The sequence below is a fragment of the Anser brachyrhynchus genome (genome assembly GCF_964034855.1).
Source record: "Anser brachyrhynchus genome assembly, chromosome: 4".
In the NCBI taxonomy this organism is placed as follows: domain Eukaryota; kingdom Metazoa; phylum Chordata; class Aves; order Anseriformes; family Anatidae; genus Anser; species Anser brachyrhynchus.
Window position 1 is genome coordinate 2,901,784 of NC_137698.1, and position 25,468 is coordinate 2,927,251.

Here is a 25,468-nt window from a genome sequence, read left to right on the forward strand (position 1 = left end):
TCCTAATTGCTGTCAGCTGTATTTCAAATGGCTCGTGCTCCTAAGCTTATACGGCAAAGGAACAACCCCGCATCCTGAAGCGTGCATTAGGGCGTAATGAGCTTGTGGCAGCTGTTCCCCAAACGAAAGCGCTGCCTGCTGCTTCTGTTGCTTACGTTGCTGTGAAAAGAGCAGTCCCGCTGCCGGCCAGGAGGCAGAGAGGCGTGCAGGAGCACACAGCAGCCGATGTCATTAACCAAAAGCCCCCCACGCTTCTCCCTCCAAACACAACCACGGCGGTTGCAAGCCCTAAGCGCTGGAGCCCCCCTGGCAAACACCTTCCGCACCATTACAAGCGGTTAATTAAAACTAAACGCAGCAACAAAAGCTGTGTTTGGTGGGCAGGGAGCACGCGTGCAAGGCGGGACTCTTGCACCTTCTCTCCCCAGGGGAACCGTAGGGCTCAGCTCCACGCTCCACCCGCTCAGTGTTTTATTTCGTGTAAACCACCCCACCGTCGGCAGCTCCCAGGACCAAAGGGGAGGCCAGGATCTCGAACCCCAGCAGCACGTCTTTAGCAGGGCAGCACCCTTTAGGACAGGAACAGGCGGCGTTTCCCATCTCTCATCCCTTCCACCCGTTTCTCAGAGCCCTGCAGTCACCAGCGCAAGCCAAGGAGGGGAAGCGCACATGGAAACGCCAGCTCATAAAGCGCCTTTCTTCGGCGTTTCGGGGCAAAGAGCGCGAATCACAGATCCACGGGAAAAGCTGCACCCACCCAGCGCCTCTGTTCCCCCACACGAGCCCTGCCCTGCTCCGTAGGTACGCACCAGCGGACACCAGAGCGCGGCTGATGACAGCTGGCAGCTTTCCACGAGCCCACGCCGACGTCCAGCCGAGCCGGTGGCCCAAGCCCAGCCAAAAACACACACCAACAGGCTGAGACACAGCATAACAGCGCGCACACACAGACATACACACAACCCACTTCTCCTGATGTTTCAGCCTATTCATTCCTTGGTTGGATCGCTGCGTCTACCAGGACAGCCGGATCACGGTTACAATGGTTTGCATGATGAATAAGCGCCACTGTCTCTTGACATTTGCACGCTGACATCTGCTCTCTGATGTTGAAAGCTGCCAGATGTACTAGATGTTTAAAACGTTTAAAAATGAGGGACTAGCAGAGCCCTTTGGTTGCAGGAAAGCTGCGTCGCTTTTAATTTAAGTTACAAACAAAGTTCAGAATCATATTTTCTACGGGGGGAAAAAAAAAGCAATTTTTTATAAACATCAGATTTCATTTGTGTATTTCACAACTATCACTGATGTTCTTCACTGCCTCAGCTACGTCAACAAATACTTCAAACAACACCTTATAAAAAAGCCAAGCAGTGGAACAAATTGTCACATTTTTAGCAGATTTAGTTTATTGTGAACCTAAATTGTTGCAGGAATCTGTGCTTTCCTGGTGCCTCTTCAAATCCATATACCCCGCTCAGATCCAGCACTATACCGTACTACAAACCCATGCTACCCGAGACTGGATGAAACAAACAAAAGCAACCAAGCGCTTCCGAAATACTTAGCCTATGGCAGAAACCTATATGCTGTTTAACCTAGAAAACCATTTCAAGCTGCAATTACTGCAATTTACTCTATCATTTCCTTCAAAGCCCATCCTGCTCTCCAGAGAACACTTCGTTCATGGACTAAATGTTTCTTTGTGTTTGAGCCACACTGAGGGGAAATACAAGCAGGTTACAAATTGCTTACCTGCGTGTAACCCAACGGCAAGCTGGCTGGATGCAGCCACAGCTTAGATGAGATGATGTTGGTAGGCATCTACCTTCCCTCCCTGAATTGCTCTGTGCTCATGAATTTTTATTTCGGGAAGGTTTGGGGAAGACCCATCAATGCCCACGTACCTGACTTACAGTGCCTGTAAGGATACGCTGCCTTTTTCTTTACACGGCCAAGGTGGAACACTGCATTCGTGTCCTCCAACATCTCACTTACAAAAAGAGAAAGGCGAATTTGGAAATGAATTACACGTATGTTCAACTACATGTTGTTTACACAAGTGGGACCTGAAGCAACTCACTGCATCACTCACGCAAGTTCATAAGCTGTTCTGAGGGAGCCTTAGACATTGGTCCATCCCTGTCTACTCTCCCCACACCCTGTTTGGTGCCAGAGCACAATGAAACCAAGGGGAAAATAAGTGGGAAAACGCAACCAATCTAGGATCAGAATCACACAGAACGATAACAACAAATTTCTACTGAAAATGAAGTGGGGAAATACTGCATTATTTCTGTACAGTGCAGGAATAATAACAGCAAGTTCAGACTTTCAGGTCAGCAATTTCTGTCACCAAGACAAAAGAAACCCACTTAATCAGTGAGGAAAGCCTCTGTAATAATTAATTCCTGCAAGTTAATGAGGATGCAAGAGATGGCCCCAGCCGTCTTATTATTTTCTTGGCCTCCCTCTGTTCCTTGGTCTTCAGAGCTCCAGGGCTCCCCATGTCTAGCCCAGATATCTACGTGCTGTGTATGTCAGCGGCAATTTGTGTAGTGGAAAGTCTCCCTAGCCAGAAATGCCATCTGAAGCGTCAGCAGGCGTGCCTGGGGAGGCAGGGGGACACAGCTGCATGAGACGTGGCCTCTCCCAGCAGGTAAGAGAGGCTGCCTCCGTATCCCTGGACAGCTGCTCGAGACAGCTGCTGAACAGGTTAAGACCTAAAAACCCAACCAAACCATCTCTAAAAGACCAAACGCTCACTACGGATGCATTTAGAAGCACCGGGCCTTCTTAGCACCTTATCCTGCTGCCAAAATCCTCCTCCCAGACGCTCTTCCACCATTCGCACGCTGCAGTACAAGTGGAGGCAGAGCATGTGGCTGCCTCCAGCCTGGAGCTCAGAGTCCCCAGAGCTTCAGGCTCCCCCGAAAACCCAGCTCGGTGCCTGTCACGGTCAGCCCGCAGGAATGCGTGACGGGGCTGCAAGATGCGCAAGCGCGATGCAATATGTGCAATACTTGACAGCCCCAGGCATCCTGCGGGGAGAAAGGGAAGCTGGCTGGGGAACAAGGGACTCGTTTCTCTGACTCAGCTGCTGTTTGCCCAACATTTGGGAAAATGAGCAAGAACTGCGAATGATAAATCGGAAGCCTAAAATGCACATCAAGCGGATGCGGGCTCAACTCTACACACAGGTCTGTATAAAATTCACCACTTTTATCCAGGTGCACGAGCAGGCAGATGATTTCCTCCTTATCAGCTTCGCAGCATTTAATCTGTGAAATGTAGCGTTTGCATAAATCTGCTAATTGCTAAAATATCTCCATCGCTTTGTTGCTTATTACTCCTTTAAAAATAACTTCAAACATTCCAAAGAGCAACACATATATGTTAATTTTGAAGTGTGACATGAATAAATGTAACCTTGTAAGTACCTGTGTCAGTTCTAAGGCGTGTTCGTTGCTTATTCCACCAGCACGGCAGAGCACGAATACCTGGAGTGCTCCTGTTGCACTATGAGACCTAGAAAAGCCAGGTGTGGCTGCTGTCGTTTGCTCTGCCTTACACACTTAGGATGCTAGAAAAACAACCATGATGACAACACAAAATTCTGGAGTCTAGATGTTCAGCTGTATCCCCCGTCATTATTTCCTTTGTCTCACTGCTGCAGTAAGTGGAAATTATTTCCCCAGAGTGTCAGGCACCACGGGGCTGCCGCAAGAGAAACACAGGGTGCCTGGTGCTGATGCAATCACCAAAAGTGATGGCTGCTCTGCTGCAACCAGTGAGAGGTAAGGTGCGTTATCTCCTCGTGAGGTACGGGCACAGTGCTCTTGTTCTGTTACCATTTCTCATAGCAACCACAGCTGGAGGGAGCGGGCGGGGAAGGACAGAGAGAAAAATAAAAAGCAAAAGCAAAAAAACAAAACAAAACAAAACAAAAAAAGCATTTGCAGCTCTGATGTTAGTTTCATACCTAGCACGAAATGTACTGGAAGCCTTGTGATGGGAAGAAGAGGTAAAGGGAACAAGCAACTCATGACCACAGTAGTGCAAGACCATCAGTGGAGTTGCATCGGAGCATAAATCTTTAGGAATACAACTGGTTTAATCATCGATCTTTTTTACAAATCCGTCTCTTACTTTCATGACTTAGAAAGAGGTTTTGTACTTTTTTCCTCTATTCTCTTCTTTCCAGAGCCATTTCTCTCTGTTTACTTCCATGTAAATTGGGTTACGTCAAGTGAAAGCAAGGCTGTTGCAGCTCTCTAAAACTGGTTTAGCCAAAAGAATAAAACCTTCTAGATTTAAAAAAGCCACAGTACTAGTAAAATTAATAAGATTCAGTTTTTCCCTCATTAGCTCTTTCTGCCTGTTCAGCTTACTGTGTACCAACGGAAGTAAAATCTTCATCCTTCTAAAACTAGAGGACTTGGTCTCTCTTAGAAGAGAAGACTTGGTCTAGTTTCGTCTCAGTGGGATCATCAAACGGGGAAGCAAAGAGCAGCATGGCCACAGCCATTTGTCTCTCACCAGTAATAACAAGATGGTGAGGGAAATAGATGCACCTAGGGAAGACAAGAGGGTCTTAGCAAGCGTGAAATGAAGGCAATTTGGAGGCAATGCCACCCAGCAGACTGGGACTGCTGGTACAGAAGCCTCCGTGCTGATTTTAGGGAGAGACACACACTGGCTCAAATTGTTCTTCTGGAGGCATTCAATTTTCTCCTAAATTCCGTAGCTGGAAGAGAGAAATAACCTGGTAAACAAACATTTAAGAAGACTTAAATAGCCCATTTGCCATCAATGAAACTGCTCTGTAATATCATTACAGCAACACAAATGACATAAGTGAAAACCGAGGAACAAGGGAATGAAAGGAACCTCCTTAAGTTGAATCCAGTCCAGCGCTCTGTTAGAGAAATCACATCTCATTCATAACTAATCAAGTTTCTCTTGGTTCTTTACCTGATTATACCTATCAGAAGGCTGCTGAAGAACCTCATTTCCTTTTGCCCTCAGACAGCCTTTTGCTCTAGCACACAAAACAAGCCAAGCCCTTCTAGTTTTTCCGTAAGAGAGGCTCTCTCACCCAGCAATCCCTCTCTGCACGCGTATCCATTCTCGTTCTTAAGCCTCGGTGACCAAAATTCTGCGTGTATTCCAAACTAGGTCTCAACTACCTTACGTGCAGAATTAATAGTCTTAAGTAATCAAAATTAATTAAAAGCATTAGCTTATACATTGTAATGATTCCATTAGCAGGTATACACCCCTCCATTTCTCCAGTGAAAGTACCTCACCTAATGCATCCAATTTAATATTTTCTGCAGCTGCATTTAAAATAGGAGACGATGCTTGGGTTAAGAGAAGTCATACTTCTTCCATACATCTTCCTAAAAAGAAGCATTACAACTTCCTCCGAGTCTTTCGTAGTAGCATGAGCCTGACTCCAGGCTTTTAATTTCTCTTATTGAGCAACACAAATAACAAAAGGGAAATTCTTTAATAAGCTGAGATGAATTATTTTTGCATCAGTCTCTCAATGGCGTGTGCTTTATGATCAGCGCAGTAAGAACCTGTGGTTTCAGGAAGCCCCTTTGCCATCAGTGCTTCTGGTAATAGATAGTAGGAATATGCTTTGTTTTCTACGTGATAACCAGTAGGCTTTTTGATTTCTGTCGTGGTGGTTTTTCATCTGAAGCATTCTGTAATAGGAAAAACCATCCTTGGGAGGGTTCTGGGACACCTGGACACCGCACAACATGCTCAGCGAGACACAGAAGGTCTCAAAAACCTGACGCAGCATAAATTCACATTCACTTGTTATGCTGCTCTTCAGAACAAGCGGTACACCAGCTACAAGGACAGGACCGACACACACCAAGCACTGCTCCCGCTGGGTTTCCGCTCAGTTACACCAGCGACAGCACAAGGCAGTCCCTGTTCACTCTCACCTCCAGCAGAATAAGTCTTATACTCTCTGACACTAGAACTGGATGAGGATAGAAATTTAACATGATTTTTCCTAGGAACGAAGTTCACGATATTCCAGGTATAACGTGGAGGAGAAGTACCACAGGAAAATCGGATCTTAACCCTACAGCTGGAGGCACAAACCTATCAGGGCAGCCCACTGACTCTGCTCACAAGCACCTCCAAACAGAATAAATTTATTTTTGGTGGGTCGTTAATCTCTCCGTTTTATGAAAATTTCAACTGTTCAGTTTTTCCTATTCTGTATTAGGGTGATAGTGAAGCCACTTCATTTTAAAGTGTGCAAATATAGAACAAACCTGGAGCACTGCTGTGAATTGGAGAAAACCCTACACCACTTCCCAGCTCAGACGCTCTCTTGGAATAGAAGATGACCCAACTGGATCCTGTATCTGAGATGCGCTTCCCTCCACCTCTCCCAATATATAGATCAAACTCATCTGGCTCAATTAATATTTAACTATCTAAACAAAAGGGATCAACTTCCACCGAACAGATAGAGGGCACGTTGGATGGTGCAATGCAGCTCCGTTCAGCTAAAGTAGTTCAGGACCTGAAAACAGGCTACGTTACTTTTGATTTTGGAGCTCGCGCACGTGGCACTTTCATCTCTGCTCTAGAAACTGTGCCCACCTAGTCAACGTGTAACAGAACTGAGTTCAAATGCGTGTTTTCTGATTCAGACAGACAACTTCCATCCGGAATTCTCACACCCTTGGCTATTCCAGGATGTCTCTTCCTTATTAAAAAATTATATATATCAATTTGTAGCTTTAAGAAAGTTATTCCTAAAATCTAAAAACAAACATTCAAGTCTGGAAATGTATTTCTTCATAAAGGCAATAAGGGCAAAACTTCAGCAGACCTAAGCCTTTACCAGACCTGAAGCACTAACATCTATTGCATCCAAACTGAGTGATTACAGTTTTTTGTTTGTTTGTTTTACGCTTGTCAATTGAAAATGACCAATTAACATTTTCCAGTCATAAAAGATATCTTGCAGACACAAAAGCATTGGTTACATTTTTTGAAAAATGGATGCATCAGCTGTTGGAAGACCCTGAATACGCAGGCTCTGTACCAGAGATGCTTTCTAAGCACCGTTTGGCAGCAGAGTAGCATACACTTGTGTTTCAACCTTGAAAGGCTCTTGGCCGCTTTATTTAGAAAACAATGGCAAAACAAGAAACCCCGTACGTGTGGATTAAAAAAAGGAGATGGAAACACCCACTTTGATTTCTCAGAGTTTCAAAACCTCCCTGCTAAAGAGACTGCTCCCAGTCATGTGAAAGCACTAGATACACACCCAATTGCTTGTTTTTTGCCTCTTCAGGTGGACTCGCACAAACCACCCTTTCCAATTCTGCCCTCACGTTCGGAGGTGAGACGAAGCAGGCGTTCCCTCCGCCTCTGTCACGCTCACACGTACAGGCAGGATGCGATATAAAATCCCCCACTGTGTGGAGATCCAGGCAATACTCCAAGCACAATGGGGTGGGGTGAGGCAGGTTTTGTTCAGCTTCTTGCTTAGACTGGATTATCTCGGGTGCTTACAGTGACACACAGAGAACCTTCCCTCTGTGGGGAAATGAGGCCTGACAGGGTCATCTATCGCCAAAAAGCATTTCTTCATCACCAGCTCAAAACCTTGGAGAAGTCTCTGAACGAGCATCTCCTTCCAGCTCTCTACGTGCTCCCCGTTTGCAGGGATTTATCTTGCTCATGTACAACGCTGGCTAAAACACAAATCCTATACCACACGAAGGGTCGGAGAATTAATCAGAGAACGATCTTTGCGTGGGCTGGATCCTTCCTTGCATCGGAGCAATTCCTCACCTGCATGCAGCGGGGTAACTCGCGTTGTACCCGCTCCAATTAGAGACTGGGGGGGGGACTCATAAAGCAGTATATTTCAGGATTATGCAGAACCACAGCCCTCTTCCAGGGGAGACGGGAGCTAAACGAGCTCTCCCTCAGCGCCCACTTCCAACAGAGCGCTGCAAGCAACAGGTGCCCCCACCTTGCTCCCCTGACGCCACCAGACCCCGAAGAGCCCGGCACCTCCCCACCTTCTCCGGCAGCCCGACCCCAAAAGCCGCGCCTTTCCGAGCTCCCCCCTCACAAACCCCGCCGGGGGGGGACGAGGGGCAGGGGGAGCCTCCCGCTACCTTCTTGGGCCGCCTTCTCCGCTGGCTGCCGCCGCCCTCGCCCCTGTCGCTGCCGTCGCCCCGGCGCAGCGCCTCGTCGCTCATGTTGGCGCCCGGCTCTGCGGGACCGCCGCCGCCGGGCCATGGGCACCTCCCGCCGCCGGGGGCGGCACCCGCGGGGCGGAGCGGGGACGGCGACGGAGGGAGGGGGCGGAGGGAAGGGGAGGGACGAAGAGGGAGGGAAGGGGGGCAGGCAGGGCGCTGCTCTGCCGGGGGGGCTCCGGGAGAAGGGCGGCGGTCGGCCCCGGGGACAGGCGGCGGCGAGGCGCGAAGGGAGGGACCCGCTATGAGGGGCGGCCAGCGCGGCCCGGGGTGCTGAGGGGCTCAGCGCCGCAGTGTCGTTGTTTAAGGCACCAGGCCACCACCCCTTCCCCATTTTAGTCAGATCTTGCGCCAATTCAGCCCCTCCGCCACCCTTCTTCCCCTACAGAACTGAACCCCTCACAGTCCGTGGTAGCGCTCGTTTATTCCCCCCGCGAAGCGAGCCTTGATGCAGGGCGGGTTGCTGAAGTGGGTGGCGACGTGTGTTGTGGTTTGGTCTCCAACAAATCCAAGGCGTGTCCCCTCAGCCCCTAAAGCACGGGTCTCGCTACTACGTCTTCATCTATATACCCATTTCAGTCTTGAAGGATAAGGCAAGAGGACCGTGCGACACCCAGGAAAAGGAGCAGGCTTTCCTGACAGAGGGGTGGAGGAAGGCTCGGGGAAGTCACCCACGGGAGGCAGGGAGGGCAGCACGACCACAGGCAGGCAGTGCCAAGCATGGGCTGGCACAGGCGGTGGGAGAAAGACACGGTTTCAAGAGTTTCAGTACACCAGGGAGGTTTTCTAGTCCTGCATACTCCATCCTCACTTCAGTCCATGCTAGGGTAAAAATACTGAGGGAACGCAGCAGTTCTGAGGTAGAAAGCTGGACTGCACGCAGAAGTCGGCCCCCTCCTATTAAACAGCCAGTAACTGTCTACAGTGAAACAACACCTTCCTCACCTCTTTTTTTGTTGTGTTTGTTTCTGAACACCACCACACCACTCCCCATGAAACCAAGTGTACAGCGTGACAGCACCCACAGACCAAAACCTGGCGAAGCGCCTTGTGACACGTGTATCGGATACTTGCTAACGAGAGCTACAGAGCTAGCACCACACGTACAAATTCACAGAGGGACACCATCCTTACTGACCTGAACTGCCCTTAGCTCCTGTCCCCAGATCCCAGGCACCCGAATTTGGCAGCACAGTTTTAGGTGTGGTCAAAGAAACCAAAAGCTCTTGCTAAGTAGCAGCACACCAGCACTCCTCATTTCTTACAGCCGCAGAAATGGGGCACACACCTATGGGAAACGCGGTTCTGCAGTGAAACGGGAGGGCACTAACTGGCAATAGGTCTAATAACACAAGCTCGGGTACCTGTCCCAAAGAAACGCCGAACATCCAGGTGGGCCCTAAAAATTCAAGGCTGCTGAAGGCATTCTTCCTAATTTAAAGCAACTGGAAAAATTATTGTAGTGTGTGGATTGCATTTTGTTCACAAAGCAAAATCTATTAGCTGAAAAAATACATACATGTTATCAAACTTCTAATATGGGGTCAGACACTGCACAGTAAGCAATTTTGAACCCCAGGCTGCAACCACATACCTGTGTACCCCTCAGCATTTTGTAGAAGGGATATCCTATCTTCAGCCCATACCTATCAACCCACAGAGCCAGTGCAGTATCCCTAGCTGGTAATTTACGATGGGGCAGTTCCCATAAACAAGGGTCTAGATGATCAGATAGATTAGTGCGTGGAAATGCTAATTAGGCTGGCTAAGTTGTTCTAAGGCCCACATTCATTCCAGCTCAGTCTAGGTGGCTAGCTGAGGTGCCTTAATCCACCCAAAATTTGGATCCCATTCTAGTGAACAACCGTAACAACATACAATTAACCCCCTTCGTACAACTCTGATGAAGGACTACACCCTTGCTTCGATTTGCTTTACGGAACCAACGAGAAACTATGCACCAAAAGTGAGAGGCAACTCCCACAAAGTTCTTCAGCAAGGCGCTGGCCCAAGCCCCGCCAGAAGCTTCTTGTCGCACAGTAGGGGTAACAGCAGCAGTATTAAATGAATCCCGTTAATCTGGTAAGTGCAGTCAGTCGGAAAGGCTTCCTTGCTGAGCTTCATTTGGGCACTTACCAGACATAGGACCCTTGCTCCCATTCCCCTTTGGTCCAAGCCAAAGCAGAATGCCATCTTCAGGGCTGCTGGCAGATGACACCAGACTGCACCCAGCTCCATGGCACTGCACGGGGAGCGCTGCTGCTGCCACCACTGCCACCCTACAACTCACTCGGGAACGCCCATGCTCCCATGCCCTCACTGGCTACCCCTTTTTCTATCATGGAAGCCACGTATTCCTAGCAGAAAATCATTTTTTTCCACGATGTTTCCTTATGACAGCATTCCCAGGTACTTCCACAATTAAAAAAAAAATAATAGATCTGGCCTTATAAGGATTATTATATCAGCAACAGCAGACATTAAATTTAAGATGTCTAAAATCCCACCATTAAAGCAACCACAAAAATTTGAAAATTCTAGGTAAATGATGACTTCTCTCTGTACCTTGATCTTGCTTCAAATTCTGCATCTCTGCTAGCTATACTATCTATACTTCCCCCCCTACACACACACCCCCCCAAAAAAAAATTGTCAGCAAGTCAGTACACTTCCATATTTCACATTTCCACGTTCCACATTTTGGAAACTGAAGGTTTGGGGGGGTGTCTTATCAGTGTGTTTGAATACATGATTGGAGGGACTACAGAAGACATGCTTCCACGTTTAGCACTATAAAAAAAAAAAAACCTCTGAATACCATGTGCAGTAAGTACTCTGTATATATTGAACAGTCTGTCATGGATGGATCATCTGGGATTTTATTGACTCGCCACTACAGGGGGGCTCTGCTGGTTACTTTCGGCTGAACCATCAGCTCCCACTTTTCCCATGCTGATAAGAGAAGAACAAAAGAACAAATCAGAGGTGGGTGGAAAAAAATCTATGGCTTACCAGCAAACCAAACTGTAATAGAAAAGAGAAAGTTTGCATTGATTTAATTATACCAGAAAGTCTGAGCAAATGATGTTTTAAATTATTTTTGTTATGAAATTAAGTGACACATCAATGAACTAAGCATTTTTTTTGCACTGTTGTATAATTATTCCCTATTTGTATCCTCCTCAACAAACACAGCACAAACAGAATCAATAGTAGAGATACAAAAGTGCAAGCAAGAAAAAACAAAGATCAAGGAAGAAAAATCTACTCTGGTTCAACAGATTGTCAAATTATTCCTTTTTAACTTCACAGGCACTTTTTGTTTGTTTGTTTGTTTGTTTTCCCCTACAGTTTCTCTGTGTCAAAATTCTGAGCAAGATCCTGGCTCTAATAAAGACAAGGGCAATTCCATCGTTGGCTTCACCCAAACCAGCCGACCACTGCTTTTTAAACATGAAAATCTCTCCCAGTAACACGATGACCATGCTTATCCGATGGCTTTTAATGTACAGAACCTGATTTAGAGACCACAGAAAATCCCTATTGTTTTGTTTAAAGTGGATGCGACCTCACTTCTTTAAAAAATTCTGCATGCTCCTTGGTAAAAAAGAATTCACTACCTAACAGAGACCAAAGGGGTGGAACAAGGAAAAGATCCTGTAAACGGGTCAACTCATATCAATTTTATTTTCCTTAGTCATCAGCATGGAAACAAAACTATAATAGGCTGCCAGTGGTTGAATCACTTAGCTGTTGATGACTACTGATGACAGTTACCAAACTGTACGGCCACAAACCCTCGACTGCCCAAGCCTGACTGAGGACACAGCAACAGACAGCACAAAAGGAACTTGCCACGAAGGCCTGAGGTGACTGGCCTGCCAAGAATCCATATGACAGAGCCCTTCTAGAGGACCTGAGCAGGGACCTGCCATTCCAGATGCTTATTAACTCAAGCTAAATGCTGGATACAGTCTTCTTTTTTCCTTACGACTAGATGAGGATGGGACCAGGGAAGAGGAAAAGAACAACAATCCTTACAAGAGGAAAAGCTGAGTTGCTAACCCAAACTGTAACTCACAAAAATACCCCAATTGTTTTCGTATACCATAGCAATAATAAAAATAAATGAATTAATTAGTAAATAAGGCACAGAGATCAAAGATGTGGGACAGTGTTTCTAGTAATTCTGACTACATCTCCTAATAAGCACATTTCTCCAGCCTATGGAGGTTTCAGCTTTGACATGTGCCATGCTTTTCCATTAAACTATTAAGCTGCATTGAAAAAATACTGTAATGTTTCACACTTTGCATCTAAAATGTGTGACAAAGCCATCTTTCTTTAATCTGAATTAATGTTACACCGCTATGATTGACCTGGTAATGAACCTTTTCAGGCTAGTAAGTCATAGTCTCAGAGCCAAGAAATACAAAGCCATCTTCCAAGAAATATATTGGATGTACACTTCCATTCTGTTAATAAATCATGCTTGAAAACCAAAACAAAATCCAAGCTGCCTTTTTGCTCCTTGCTTTGCTGTTCAGCACCAGCAGCTGTGGACAGCAGCGGGAATTAAAAATGGGTAGTACAGCAAAGGGTCCTTCAAAAGAAGAATATTTCCAAATTGTGAAAAATACAGGTTTGAGTTTGATATACCATCAACAACTTGCATATGTAAAGAGAAAGTGTGCATGCATTTATATACGGTGGGATTTTTTGTTTGTTTTGTTTGTTTGTTTAATTTTTTTTAATCACTTATTTGGCTCTCTACTCCTTGTTCCTCTATCCTCTAGAAATAAATGTCATTCCATGGAAGTTCCAAAGAACTATCAACATTTAAGATTTTTTTAATGGGATTCTCAACAGCCTTTAAACATTGATGAAAGTCAAATCGACAGTGCTGTATACTAGAATAAATCTGAGACTACCTATTCAAATACTCATTAAAAAGTAATGCAGTATGCACATTGGACATCATACCCTCTTTTCCTTTTTTTGCTAGAGAGAGAGTGCATTATTGATGTCAAACCACCAAACTGACTAGACAAAGTAATTGCCCAAAGAGAGAATTAACTTTAAAACAATTGGTTATTTTAATCAAACACCAACTTTGTCCTTCAAATGCCTCCTATTTGCTGGCGTTATACAATATCTCTCGCATTAACTGCACTATAATTGTCAGACAAGTTTTGCAGAGATGTAATTGTCCACGTGGTCTGAAAAGATCCACAGAACATGTACATGGCAGAGTTTCACATACAACTGATGGTCAAAACATGGATGTACAAACATTAGATTGGGGAAAATAAATTTCTCTCAGCACTTGCAGCATGCTGTAGATCAAACAAATTAAAATCTATGAACTGAATGCACCGTTTTCTGCCCAGTGGGAGCTGCAAATTGATCGTTTGCATTATCCATCCATCTGGTAGTTACAATTGAGAGTGTGTGACCTCACATAACACCTCTGTTTAGAAGACATCAAACTTAGGCTGGAGAAAAGGCTCTTAAGGACCTTGCAATTACCATGCTGGTCACATGCCGCACGGCGATTGCTATAGTAACCAGACACCTACCAGGGACACTTTCTAGCTAGAGGCGTTCCTCTCCGGTGCCTTGAATTTTTATTCTTTCAATTTATGTTTTATTTGGGGCTAACGGAGTTGAGCTTTGTGTTCATCTGGGAAGGGAAAGACGACTAGAAGTGAAGTCTGAAACCAGGTTTAATATAAGAAAAATAGAAAAAAATATATTTGTGTCATGGCAACTACAGAATACAGTATCTTGTATCATTCCACAGGCACAAACTGCAAGAGAAACACACTGTGTATTTTTCAACAGCACATAAGTGTTTTTTCTTGCCAGTTACTCAAACATGCCTCAAAAATTGAAATTATTATAGCTATGCTGGTAATTATGATCACGTACAACCTTCTTTTGCAAGGTGCTCTCTTCATTTGTCTCGTGAATTATTCCAGCCAAACTTCCACCTCTTAGATTTCAGTTCTCTGTTCTGACTCTGTCAAGATCACCCTTACTGCAAACATTCATCTGAGCGAGTTCAGCTATTAAAGATACTATATTCACAGACTTTGGATCAAGAAGCACAAAAAGTGTAACAGGAGGAAGAATGAGGGGAGAGGAACTGGGATGAAATCTGGGAACAGCACAGGCAGAACAGAAAAATTATACGTGACATTGAGAGGCAGAAATGAACCGAAGAGTCGATGCTTCCTAAAGCCTACTGTCCGCCAAAACTGGCAATACAAGTCATAATCTACACTCAGAAAACCCTGTCAAACTCTTCAGACAAACTGTGTAGCAGTAGCTTCTTGCTCTGTATATGAGCTGCTATTATTAGTAAAAAGTGACAGATGGTTGTCTGCTGATCCAGAAGTAAGGAAAAGTAAATAGCAATGGTGCTCGTATGGCCTTAATTCTACCTGTGTTCATGCATTGTATAGTCTGGTCATATCATTGCATGGCTGTTACTTGATTAGAACCACCTGGTTTAATTGAGGCTTGGATGGATACACCAAGGGATCAATACGAGGCACAGACCAAAGGTACCCGTTACCTAAAATGCAGGTTTTTAAGAAAAATTGAAAGACATGTCCTAGAACGCTACAGAACTAGGAACAGGATGGTGGCTTCTCAGCCAGAGCAACTGAACCTTACACCAGATTACATTTTCATGCTGCTACACCTGTTACCGACACCGTACTTACAAGAGAGATGTTTAAAGCAAGCTGTTCACTCTAAGGGTTCTCCCGTTTTCCGGCTGCTTATATCAGAGGTCTTGTGAGCTTGTTTTGAGACAAGGGTTAAAAACTCTTAGCAACAATCAAAGTCAAGAGGATGTTTTATAACTGGAATCAATGAGATTGAATATGCTTCCTCTGAAAAACAAAGCCCCATTTTCCCGAAGTAAAGATTCAGACGTAGTCAGAACTTTCAAGTGTCATTTTCATCTTTCCTTCAGCAATCCCATCTATTAAATTGGAATAATTGTGTCTCTTCATTTAAAAGAAATATAATGAAAATTATTTTTCAATACTCTGGATATTGCTTTGATGAGCAATATAGATAAGCCCCCAAGGGAATAATAAATCTGCCTTCAAAGTAGGGTTCAAATAACATGCTGTAAGTAAGGCCTTAGGGCCACAGACTGAACAACGAGGCGGAAACAAGATATTGAATAGCTGCTCATTAAATGGGTATCGTCTACTCTGTGCACTGAATATGACAGGAGTTGGTGGAAAATGCATTGTGGGCCTGGGTAACTGAAGACTGTATCATGACGCATACACATGACTGGACCAAACAAAGGTTGCAAAAGCATTTTCTAGCTTTGTACTCTCAGTAAAGTCCTCTCAGTGTAGTTTTTACATATAAGGTGTATAAAAATTAGTAAGGACTCAAATGCAATACAGGATCAGGGATTGGGGCATTCTGATTTGACAGTGCCATTTTCAGTGCTCTCAAATCTTAGGTTTTCAGCTTTTACTCGATGATTTCAAATCCAGCATTAGTAACTTGCTCAAAACAGGAAAGGGACAGCAAAAAAAAAAATCAGAAGGAAAAAGTTAATTAACTAAAAATACATAAATTCTACATACATAAATTCTACACACAAAATTGAGAACCGTGGGCTCTTCTGACTTAATACCAGCACTGACACCAGCTCCCTTGGCTTTAATTAATGACTTCTAGAGCAAATTCCTGGCACCCCAGGAGCTTGCCAACTGTCCCCAACACTGCAGTACCTAGTTGCTAATCCACATTCAACAGCCCCATCAAACACCACACCATCACAGGGATAGCACTAAATGCATCCTATTATAAACTGGTTCTGTGAACGCGAGAGAGAATTATTAGCACAGGACACAATAGCAGCGAGAATCCACCCACAGGCAAAGGAAGTGATTCAGATGCACAAGCCAGCCAGTTACAGTGCAGAGCTCCACACAGCACGTAGATGTGATGCTCAGTAAGTTGACTGCCTACAAATTTTTACTCCTCTTGTGAGACATTGTTTTCAGTGATGATTATTCCTAGGGATAGGCTGCCTTGACAGACTCCTTCAAACTGTTCCTTAACCATAGCAGAGTCCTGTTTCCCTGGGCCCAGGGGTAAGGAGGTAATACTGTGTAAGCCTTGGTGGTAAACAGGACCGAAGGCCCCTGAGTACTCGTGGCTTGAGCCCTGCTCCGAGCTGCAATTCCAGAGACTAACTGCTGTAGGAGAAAATCCCCATGCTTCCTCAACCAGAGAATCCACTGAATCACAAAATGCTGCAACCTCGAGCGATGGCTCTCCCCTAAAAACTTCCCTGCCTATGCCAGCCTAGAGCAGAATCTTCCTGCACCCCATTTTTCCCTGCCACAATGTTCCATTTCCAAGTGTTTTCAGTCAAATATCTAGGACAGCTTCTTGCCTTGAGTAGAAAAACACTTCTTCCAATTTGCAGCAAAAAATTGCACGCGTATATATTTAGCAACAAAAACTGGAGTAACATTTAACAAAGATTTTATTCTTTCCATACTGTATAAGAACACTTCAACATGTCAATCTGACATTCCTCTACCGAAAATTCATCTCTTCAGAAAATATTCTCTTTGGAACTCTACCAGTATGTACTCAATGCAGTAAAAAAATTAAAAAAAAAAAATCAGAAGTATTTCCTATGGTGACCCACAGTTATTGTACTAAGTAAAAGAAAATTTTAAGAACCACTTTTTTGATTATATTAAAAGAACCACTTTCTACAGTTGTATTAACAACTATAACTTACAAATTGTTCTCTTGGTTTCAGATGAGAAATTTGTCCTCACTTTTGCTCTTGGGATCAAGACTGAGAACAGACTGGGACACAGGCCCGAAAGGTGGTGGCGGTGGTTTGCTGCTGCAGCAAGCAGCCACAGCCAGGGCCACGGGAGCCCTTGTTCTCCATCGTCAAATAAAGGACCCCACACCAGCCCCAGATGCTGCTCAGAACTACGAAACAGAGCCTCAGATGGTCCTTATACAGGTCTGTCCACAACCAAGCATCCAACAATACCGTGATGCACTTCATCACATTTAAGTGTTTTTTTGTATCATGGTCATCTTGAAACGCGTACCGGAGTGGTGTTAATTGTAAAACAAACTTATACGATAGCCTGTAAGCTTGCATGTCCTGTAAATTGAAGTGTAAAAGAGTGAAATATCACTCCAACATAGTTTTTAAATATTTGTTGCTTAAAGATGATTAAGTCAAAAATCTCAAATATGCAAGCAACCAATGCTGGTCATTCCTAAAGACAATGGACACTTACTATTCTTATTTGTTGACCTCAATCTTGCCATTTGCGTCATAAAATGCAGTCACAGGCCTTGTGAATTGCAGTGGATAGGCAGGACTTGGCCCATGGTATGTAATAACATGCAAATAAATAACATTTAATAGTAAATGATGAGCCTTAAGTAAAAACATCACTTTTAACGACAGAATGTGCCTCCCAATACAGAGCTCAATCTTGGAAACAAACTGGAAGAGATCGTCTTTTAGAACTGACACTTCCCCTGAAGATGCTGCCGGTAGGCTGCATGCAGCAGCCCCGCACGCTGATTCAGCTTAAGGAGCTAGCACTTCTCTCACAATGTGGCAATTAACACTCCCACAGTGAGTAATGGGATGAATCATTTGAGCACTAGCAAAAAAAAAAAAAAAAAAAATCAAGGAAAATGGCTCCACTATACGTTCTTGTTACCATCATACTGTCAACGGCCCAAATACACTTGATCTTAGAATAAATTTTCTGTTTATAGTATCTTAAGCCAAAGCATATAAAGAAAAGAATGCATTTATTTTTAACTCCTCTCCCTGTCTCAGTAGGGAAGCTCTGGCAAGGACGAGCAATGCGTGGCCTGGGGCCAAGCTGTGGGACGGCCACTTTGGGAGTGGGGATGTCCAAAGCCGCTGCTCAAGGCAGCCAGAGAGGACTTTCATGGCATCATCCTCAATGTAAGGCTCACCCCGAAAATGGTCTTGGCATAACTGTTGCCAACACAAATACTCGAGGCAGACATACCATGGCAAACCTAATTCAGGATATCAGATTGCCTTGGCAATGGGGAGATGTTTTCCTTGCTGTGCAAAACAGGCACAGGTTCCAGAGGGAGTTTAGACTGCACCGCATCACACAAGGAGGTCAGGCTAGGTTTGAAAAGAGCAGAAATGCAGTACTGGAGAAGTGCTAATCTAACAAAGCCTGGAAGACAAAGGCCATCTTGCAGATGCGAGCACAGTCTAACAATAAGCCTGCCCAGAAGGAAAGTCCAAAATATTCATGGTCAGAGACACCTGCCTTGGGAAATGGAGGAGAAGAGCACAAAAACAGAGTTGACTCTTAGATGATAGACTCCAAGAGCTCTTCAGAAATGACTGGTGGTGTCGTAGAAACCCTTTTGCTCCATACCAATAAAATCCATTTGGAAAAAAATGTTATCAGAACATTCTTCCCCACTCTTACATTAACAAAACCTTGATGTCTTATTTCTATCCATACCTGAACCCACCCTTCATCCTAAAAAAGTAAATATCCCAGAGAGAAAAGCAAAACCTCTGCTGAAATCTACACTAGTTCTGAACAGGAGGAGACATCCTTCACCTATCTTTGTGCATCCTATTCTGTTTTCTCTCCATCCAAAATTATTTGCTTAACACATTTATTAATAGCTTTTGGTTAAGATATTAAAAGCAAACAAACAAAAACAAACAAACCAGCATTTTGGGTAATATACACTATTCACCAAAAGTATTTTGTTCAATGGTTGACATTTAGGTCAAAAAATACACCCACATCTTGTGAAGTACAGCTACTTTTCTTTAAACATGACCTTGAGATACTATTTTGCTGCCCTCTTGCTGGCATTTGATTGGGGAGCTGTAACATGCCAAAAAATCTCACTTGGAAGGTCAATAAAAGTGGAGTTTGTGTTTTGAAGCCTGGGAAGGAGCGAGGCCACCTGAAGTGCTTACAGAATGGGGACAGCTCTGCTGCGGCCACACGGACCTCTGGTGCATTTAACCTTGGCAGGAGAGCATCGAAGACACTGGTGTCAGTCCAAGCACAACAAGAAACCTTCTACTGGTGCAAAGAAAACAGATGAAACAAAGAGGAAGAAACACAGAAAGCAAATAAAACCAAAACCAGTTCTACCCCCATATATAATTGATAAACCACAATGAAGTTAACAAAATGAGTTGAACCAAACCTTGGGGTGACACCAGCAAACCATAAAGAACGACATCTTGTCTTTAAACAATGGGTTACGAGGGAGATGCTTGCTTGCAGAGCAGAAACAAGCACACGCATTAGGAGACTAAAATCCTGAAATACACAACTAAAGGAAGGTACAACAGGTGGCAAATATATTTGAATTATAATATTAAAGAGCAACTTCCACTGAAAAAAGCAATATACATTTAGTATATTGCATTTTTAAGATCAATATTAATTAATAAAGGATTGTTTTCCTGTTGCACTGAAGTCAGGATTCTTAATGAAATTAGAAAGAATATAAAATGTCTTTACCATTTGCTTCCTAGAAAACCAGCTACAATAGCAAAGAATTTGGAAATTCAACCCGATTTAAACATTAGAGCTCATATGACAGTTCGGAGAATAACCATGGCAAATTTTCATTTTGGAAACATATGCAAAACTTCCACTTGCAGAACAATCAGAAAAGACATAGAAAACATTTTATGCAAAATAAAGAAATGGATGTCTTATCCTGCAAAGACAAAAATATTTCCTGTTGCCAATAAAAATACTCATAAAATTTGGAATGTGAAACAACAGCTGGGAACAGTTAGCTACAGGAGAAACAATCTGGTTTGTGGTTATTTTGCAAATCGGTGCACATAGTGGCAACGATAGGTTTTCATTTCCTTTGTGATAAGCCTTTCATAGCAACAAAACTTGGCAGTATTTCTTTTTGACGTACTTTGAAAGCTAATATGAATTCCATAAATTCATCACATTCGAATGGTCTAAAACACACTCGAAAGCACAACAGCCACCACGATGTGGAGACCACCATACTACAGATGGAAAGCATCCTTATTGGCACGATAGCGTAAGAAAGCATCGAGGTAGTACTAATCCTGTCCCGCAACTGTAATGCTCACTCAGGACCTCTTTGTGCTTACTGGGTGAATCAGGTTCACCAGTTCTGTTTCCAGCAGCAAGTCAGAACCACTTTCCTCAGGACAATTGTCTCACCGCAGCAGAACTGAATCCTATCTTCACTCTTTGCTTAAAACCCATTCTTGCTTTGTATTACACGAGCTGAGAATCAAAACCCAGTACAAGACCACAACTGCCAATTCCACGCCAGCACCCATACCAGCCATAAACCTCAGCAGCCGTCAGGTGAGGCAGTCCCTTCCTAACAGACTAGGCAGATGCTACTGAGCTGCTAAACCAGGAAGTTATAAAATCTTACCTGCAATATCAAGAAGAAAAATTTTAAAGGTTAATTTCAAACAGATTTTGTTTCAGCAGAAAAGCTTTCAATATTTTTTTGCTTGATAAGTTTCTTTTTTATTCCTTCCCGGCAGTCTTCATAATGTTAGGAAACGTGTTTTGATAACATTTGAGAAACACAGTAAGTAAATTTTGCAACTATTTCTTAGTTTCATTCAAACATTTGCACTACTGTCATTGACATGAAACTCAGATAACGTTTAAATTAAATAAAGGCTATAACTGGTGAAAAGCAAGTTACAGGTCTCATTTCTCAATAGAGAATTCAAATTATTGCATTTTTAAAAAATAAAACCAGTTTGAATTTTGACCCACACTGTTGTAACACTCCAGTTTTACATTAACACCAACGGGCAAAAACCAATCATCTAACACATAGCTTACTATACAAGAGTAGAAGCGTTCACTTTATAAAGTGATTATCTAAATAAAAAGTTCATTTCAGGGCATAACAGCATAAAATAGTACCTTAGTGAAGGCTTTTTTTTTTAAAGCATCCCTATGACTGAGCGTAACCTGCTGCATGGATCACAGATGAAGACAGCCCCTGCATTTTTCACACGTGTATGATTTCATAAGTTATATCATGCCAGCGAAGTCAAGGGATAGTGTTAAATGTAAGAGGAAACTTAAGTCCTTTCATTAAGAACACCTTAAGGAGGATGACTAAATAGGGATTAAAAATACTACCATTGCATACTTCTGTCTCATCTGTTCATTTAAGCATCTTAATGTACAGTTGTTTAACCCCATTAAAGACCGAGATACTACTGATTCTACCAGAGGCCTGGAACGAACTCACACCGAAAACACTGGCAAGTCAGTTCTCCCACGGTCAGCCCCACACCAGGACAGGAGTCCTTCCCTCTGGAGGATGCTCTTTCTCTCTTGTTGTTCTCTCCAATCAATAGCATGCTCCAGAACATAAACCAGATGCGTCTCCCTACCCACAACAGCAAAGGTCAGGCTGATCTCAAGACTGGCATTTTTGGGAAGGCTGGAACTGGAGATTTAGAAATTCACGAGATGTAGGAAGTCTTGAAAGAAAGCACATTTTCATCAGGCACTGCTGAGCACGGAGGGGAAAAACTGAGCTCTGCTGAGGCTAGACATGCCTACATTTCACACCGGTATGCAGAGACAGAGAGGCGGACCAAGAACCTTGTTGCCCCACCACCTTTTCCTGAGCTCCACGGATTTGGAAGCACGGACTCCAGAGAGGAGCAGGCAGCTGGAGGCAAACAAATTTGCCCATCAGCAAAAGGGGGCGCAGAGGTGGCCCTAGGGGTTCTTGTGGGAACGCACGAACCAGCACAACGCTCTCTGCCAAGAAGTAGGAACACTGCCTTAATATTTCTTTCCCAAAACACAGTATCCTGTTGTTTGCTGCAACTCTTCCTGAGAGCTATCAGTTAAAGTGCTTTGACTTTTTGCTTAATTCCTCCTGTCTTAATGTACTACTTCTTTTCCTGTCCTTTTCTTCCCCCTATAAACTCCTACCTTCTTCCTCTCGCCCCTTCTTCTTGTGTTTCTACTTGGCGAGTCCCCCTTTAGCTAAATTGGACCCAAATATACACATATATATGTTTAACAATAACATGCTGCGACTGTTTACCGACCCTCCTGCAGTGTGTTTGGCCTAGGCCTTCTGTCGCCCTGCGTGTGAATCATCCATTTAGGCTGCAAACTCTTTGGGAAAAGGGCTGCCCGTTGTTCAAAATCTGTGCGGTGCCTAGCACACACAGCTCCATTCTTACGAACCAGAGCAACTTCATCAATGCGTTCGTTTTCTGGATTGTTGGACGCTTGCTTTGTATGCTTTTGCTTCTCTAGTTCATCCTGAAGTTAAGAATTACAGCCACCTTTGAACAGCCACTGAACAGCACGCATGAGGAAGCAGAACTTTGCATTGCAGGTAAAAACTCCGTATAAAACCTTCGCTGCGGATCAGCCACTGCCAAACGTTACTCTGATTTCTGGCAGTTGAAAGAGCCCCACGCAGAATCGCACCCTTTTCACCAGAAAAATCCATTTTTTTTAATTCAAAAAGATACCATTTGCACAAGTTTAATTACAACCAATAGTGATGGTGATGCAAGGCAGGCCCTGGTGCTCCGAGCAGTGACCGACACGGGTTCTGCACGTTCCCCGAGCACAGGACATCATCTACAATATCATCATCATCATCACTGGGGTCAGGAGCAGACCAGTAGTTCCACATGCAGCTTGTGAGCAGAACTGAGCCCTCACCACACAGGGAACAGCGACGATCGAAACCCAAACACTAGCAAGAGGGCAGCAAGAGGAAAGAATGGCATGTTCCCGGACACCGCAGGGCGTCCCGAGTCCTGCCTCCGCTGACAAAAGCCCCTTTTCATTAGGGGATAGAAAAAAAATCCCCTTCTATTCTTTATAGCCTTTGAAGGGCTTACATCACTGCTTCTTCAATTTCAGGATTTTAGGGAAAACAAGCTTTCTGCTGGGCTGGTCAGATGACTGTAACTAAGGGTTCCTGGGAGCGTTTAAGCTGCACACTTTCTTCATTAATTGACGGGTAGGGGACCTTCTAATAATGACGCCTCTAATGAGGAAACAAAACCACACCAAAACCCCTCCCTGCTCCTGCAGTATTAATGTCACACTGAACCTGGGCATCTCTCCACCAAACAAAGCACTCTACCTTTTATCTTTCCCCTAATTAGACCCAGGGCTTCCAAGGGAAACCATAATGAGCCGTATATATTGTAGAGAAAATATTTTAATGCTACTGTTTCATCATATACAGAAAAATACAATTTCATTATCAAGTGTGTCCAGCAGATGCCTTGAATGTGAAGACAGGAATGATTTGTGAATAGTAACAGAGGTACATTAGCAGAATTAATAGGGTAAAATAGACAGTCACAGCAGCCCTTTTTTCATACCCATTAAAAAAAAAAAATCCCCCAAAATAACTCCATACACATCCCTGGGATTCCTTCTTTTACTTCACCAGCTTTGGGAACCCCGCATGACCCAGCAACCAGACAGCCTTAAGAATACAAGCACGCACCTGACGCCAGGCAGGGAAATCCTATATGGTGGATGTTGAGGAAGCTCCAGATTAATAAAAATATTTGTGCTTGTATTTGGCTACAAACAAGTAAGCTGTGCTAGTGATTTTACAGCTGAAATCTTTAAGTTAGACTCTTCCTATGAGCCCTTCAACCTTTGTTTTATGACTTCCACAGACAGGTCTTCTAAGCTAAAAATACTCAGAGCAAATGTTTTCCCTTCTGCTCCACCAACACACAAGGATTCAGGCAGTCTCCTTCTGGGGCTTAAACTCACCTTCCTGTTTAACCAATGGACCTGGCACGTAGCAGAGAAGAAATGAGAACAGGAATTCAGCTGGCTGTGGATAACATTTCGGGATTGCTCCCAGTTGTAGAAGCTGGTACTAACTTCTGAAGAACAAGCAAGCCAAATGCACTTGGGAGAGTTTGAGGAACAGCCTGAGCACAGCAGAGGCTGCGAGGAAGACAGCAAGGGAACAGAGCAGAAATTCTTATGTTTCTTCATCGGGTTTTTCTGCTATTATGCTCAATTCTCTACCTGATAATGAAACAGGTAAAGCAGTTCTTTCAAACCGTTTTTTGCTATATAAATAGCTGGATCTGTCTATACAAGAAAAATAGCCAAGGACAGAAATAGAAGAAAGCCTAAAGGCACATGAAATCTCATTACAAATAATGCACAGCTATCTCTCAAACAAGATATGTTTTATTATAACACTGCCTATGTCATTCTCTACCTCTAAATCCTAGAGTGTTATCTATACGTGTCAATTAAAAATCACCATCTCAGTAGAAGGGTGCTTTTCTTTTCCGTGAAACACAGGGTGCTGAAGCTGTTTACACTTGCACAACAGAATGAAACCAAGTCAGTGTCATTACTTCACTTACTTTTCTTGTAAACAGATGAAGAAAACCCACTTGTACTAAAAGCTATTTTAATACCTCAAACAACCCAGAGCCTTTAGAGAACCAACAAAAGTAGTTTTGAATCTCAGGCTAAAAGCAGTGCTAAACACCCACAAAAATTATGGTTTGTTGTAATTCCATGTCAGGTTTCAGTGCCTCAGTCTCTCGTCGAGCCTGGACAGCAGCTGTCATCTGTCACCTGTAAATAAACTCATTTCATGAAAGGCTGTTCTATAGCAAGAAGACAGCCCACAGTTAATCTTTGTCTTGACCTGCACATTTCTGGAAAGTGCCTGCAAGCAGATCCCTACCAAAGGTCACGGTATCCTGAACTGAAATTTGCTGTAGAGCTTCCAACATCGCCCACCATAAACCTTGAACTGCTCCTGCAGGCTAAACAAGTGCCAGTTCTTCATAGTTGACACAAGACAACAGAGTGACTCGCATCAAAAATCAAGAGCCGGCACAGAAAGGTATCACCACAAGTCATCGTGCAATTCTTTGGTTCGCCCCCAGTTTTCTGCTGTTGAGGTAATGACAACGTGCTTTGTACAGGCCTGACCGATCAGAGCTGACAGACCAGAGCCTGCCAGAAAGGTGGCTACCTCCAGTGGATTAAGATCACCAACACAGTACGAAAATGGGTCCTCAGAAATGACAAACCAGAGACGTGTCTGCATCCTCTGATTTGTGAGTATACACCAGTAAACTCAAG

The 25,468-nt window shown here is 43.9% G+C and overlaps 1 protein-coding gene across 13 annotated transcripts in view; it reads right to left on the minus strand.

Annotated features, from left to right (window-relative positions):
• The window catches only part of ANK2 (ankyrin 2), a gene marked incomplete at its 5' end in the record, with an annotated part of 358,674 nt that overhangs the window by 231,969 nt on the left and 101,237 nt on the right, over positions 1-25,468 (minus strand). For 2 of the 13 annotated variants that reach the window (XM_080591204.1, XM_080591198.1), the window contains one exon: positions 8,172-8,334. The exons of 5 other annotated variants lie outside the window; for them this stretch is intronic. In XM_080591204.1, the coding sequence (XP_080447330.1) occupies positions 8,172-8,255 (84 nt within the window). Of the gene's footprint in view, positions 1-809; positions 8,115-8,171; positions 8,508-25,468 lie in introns of those variants that run through there. 6 more of the 13 variants (XM_080591205.1, XM_080591202.1, XM_080591179.1 and 3 more) reach the window with 5 other exon arrangements.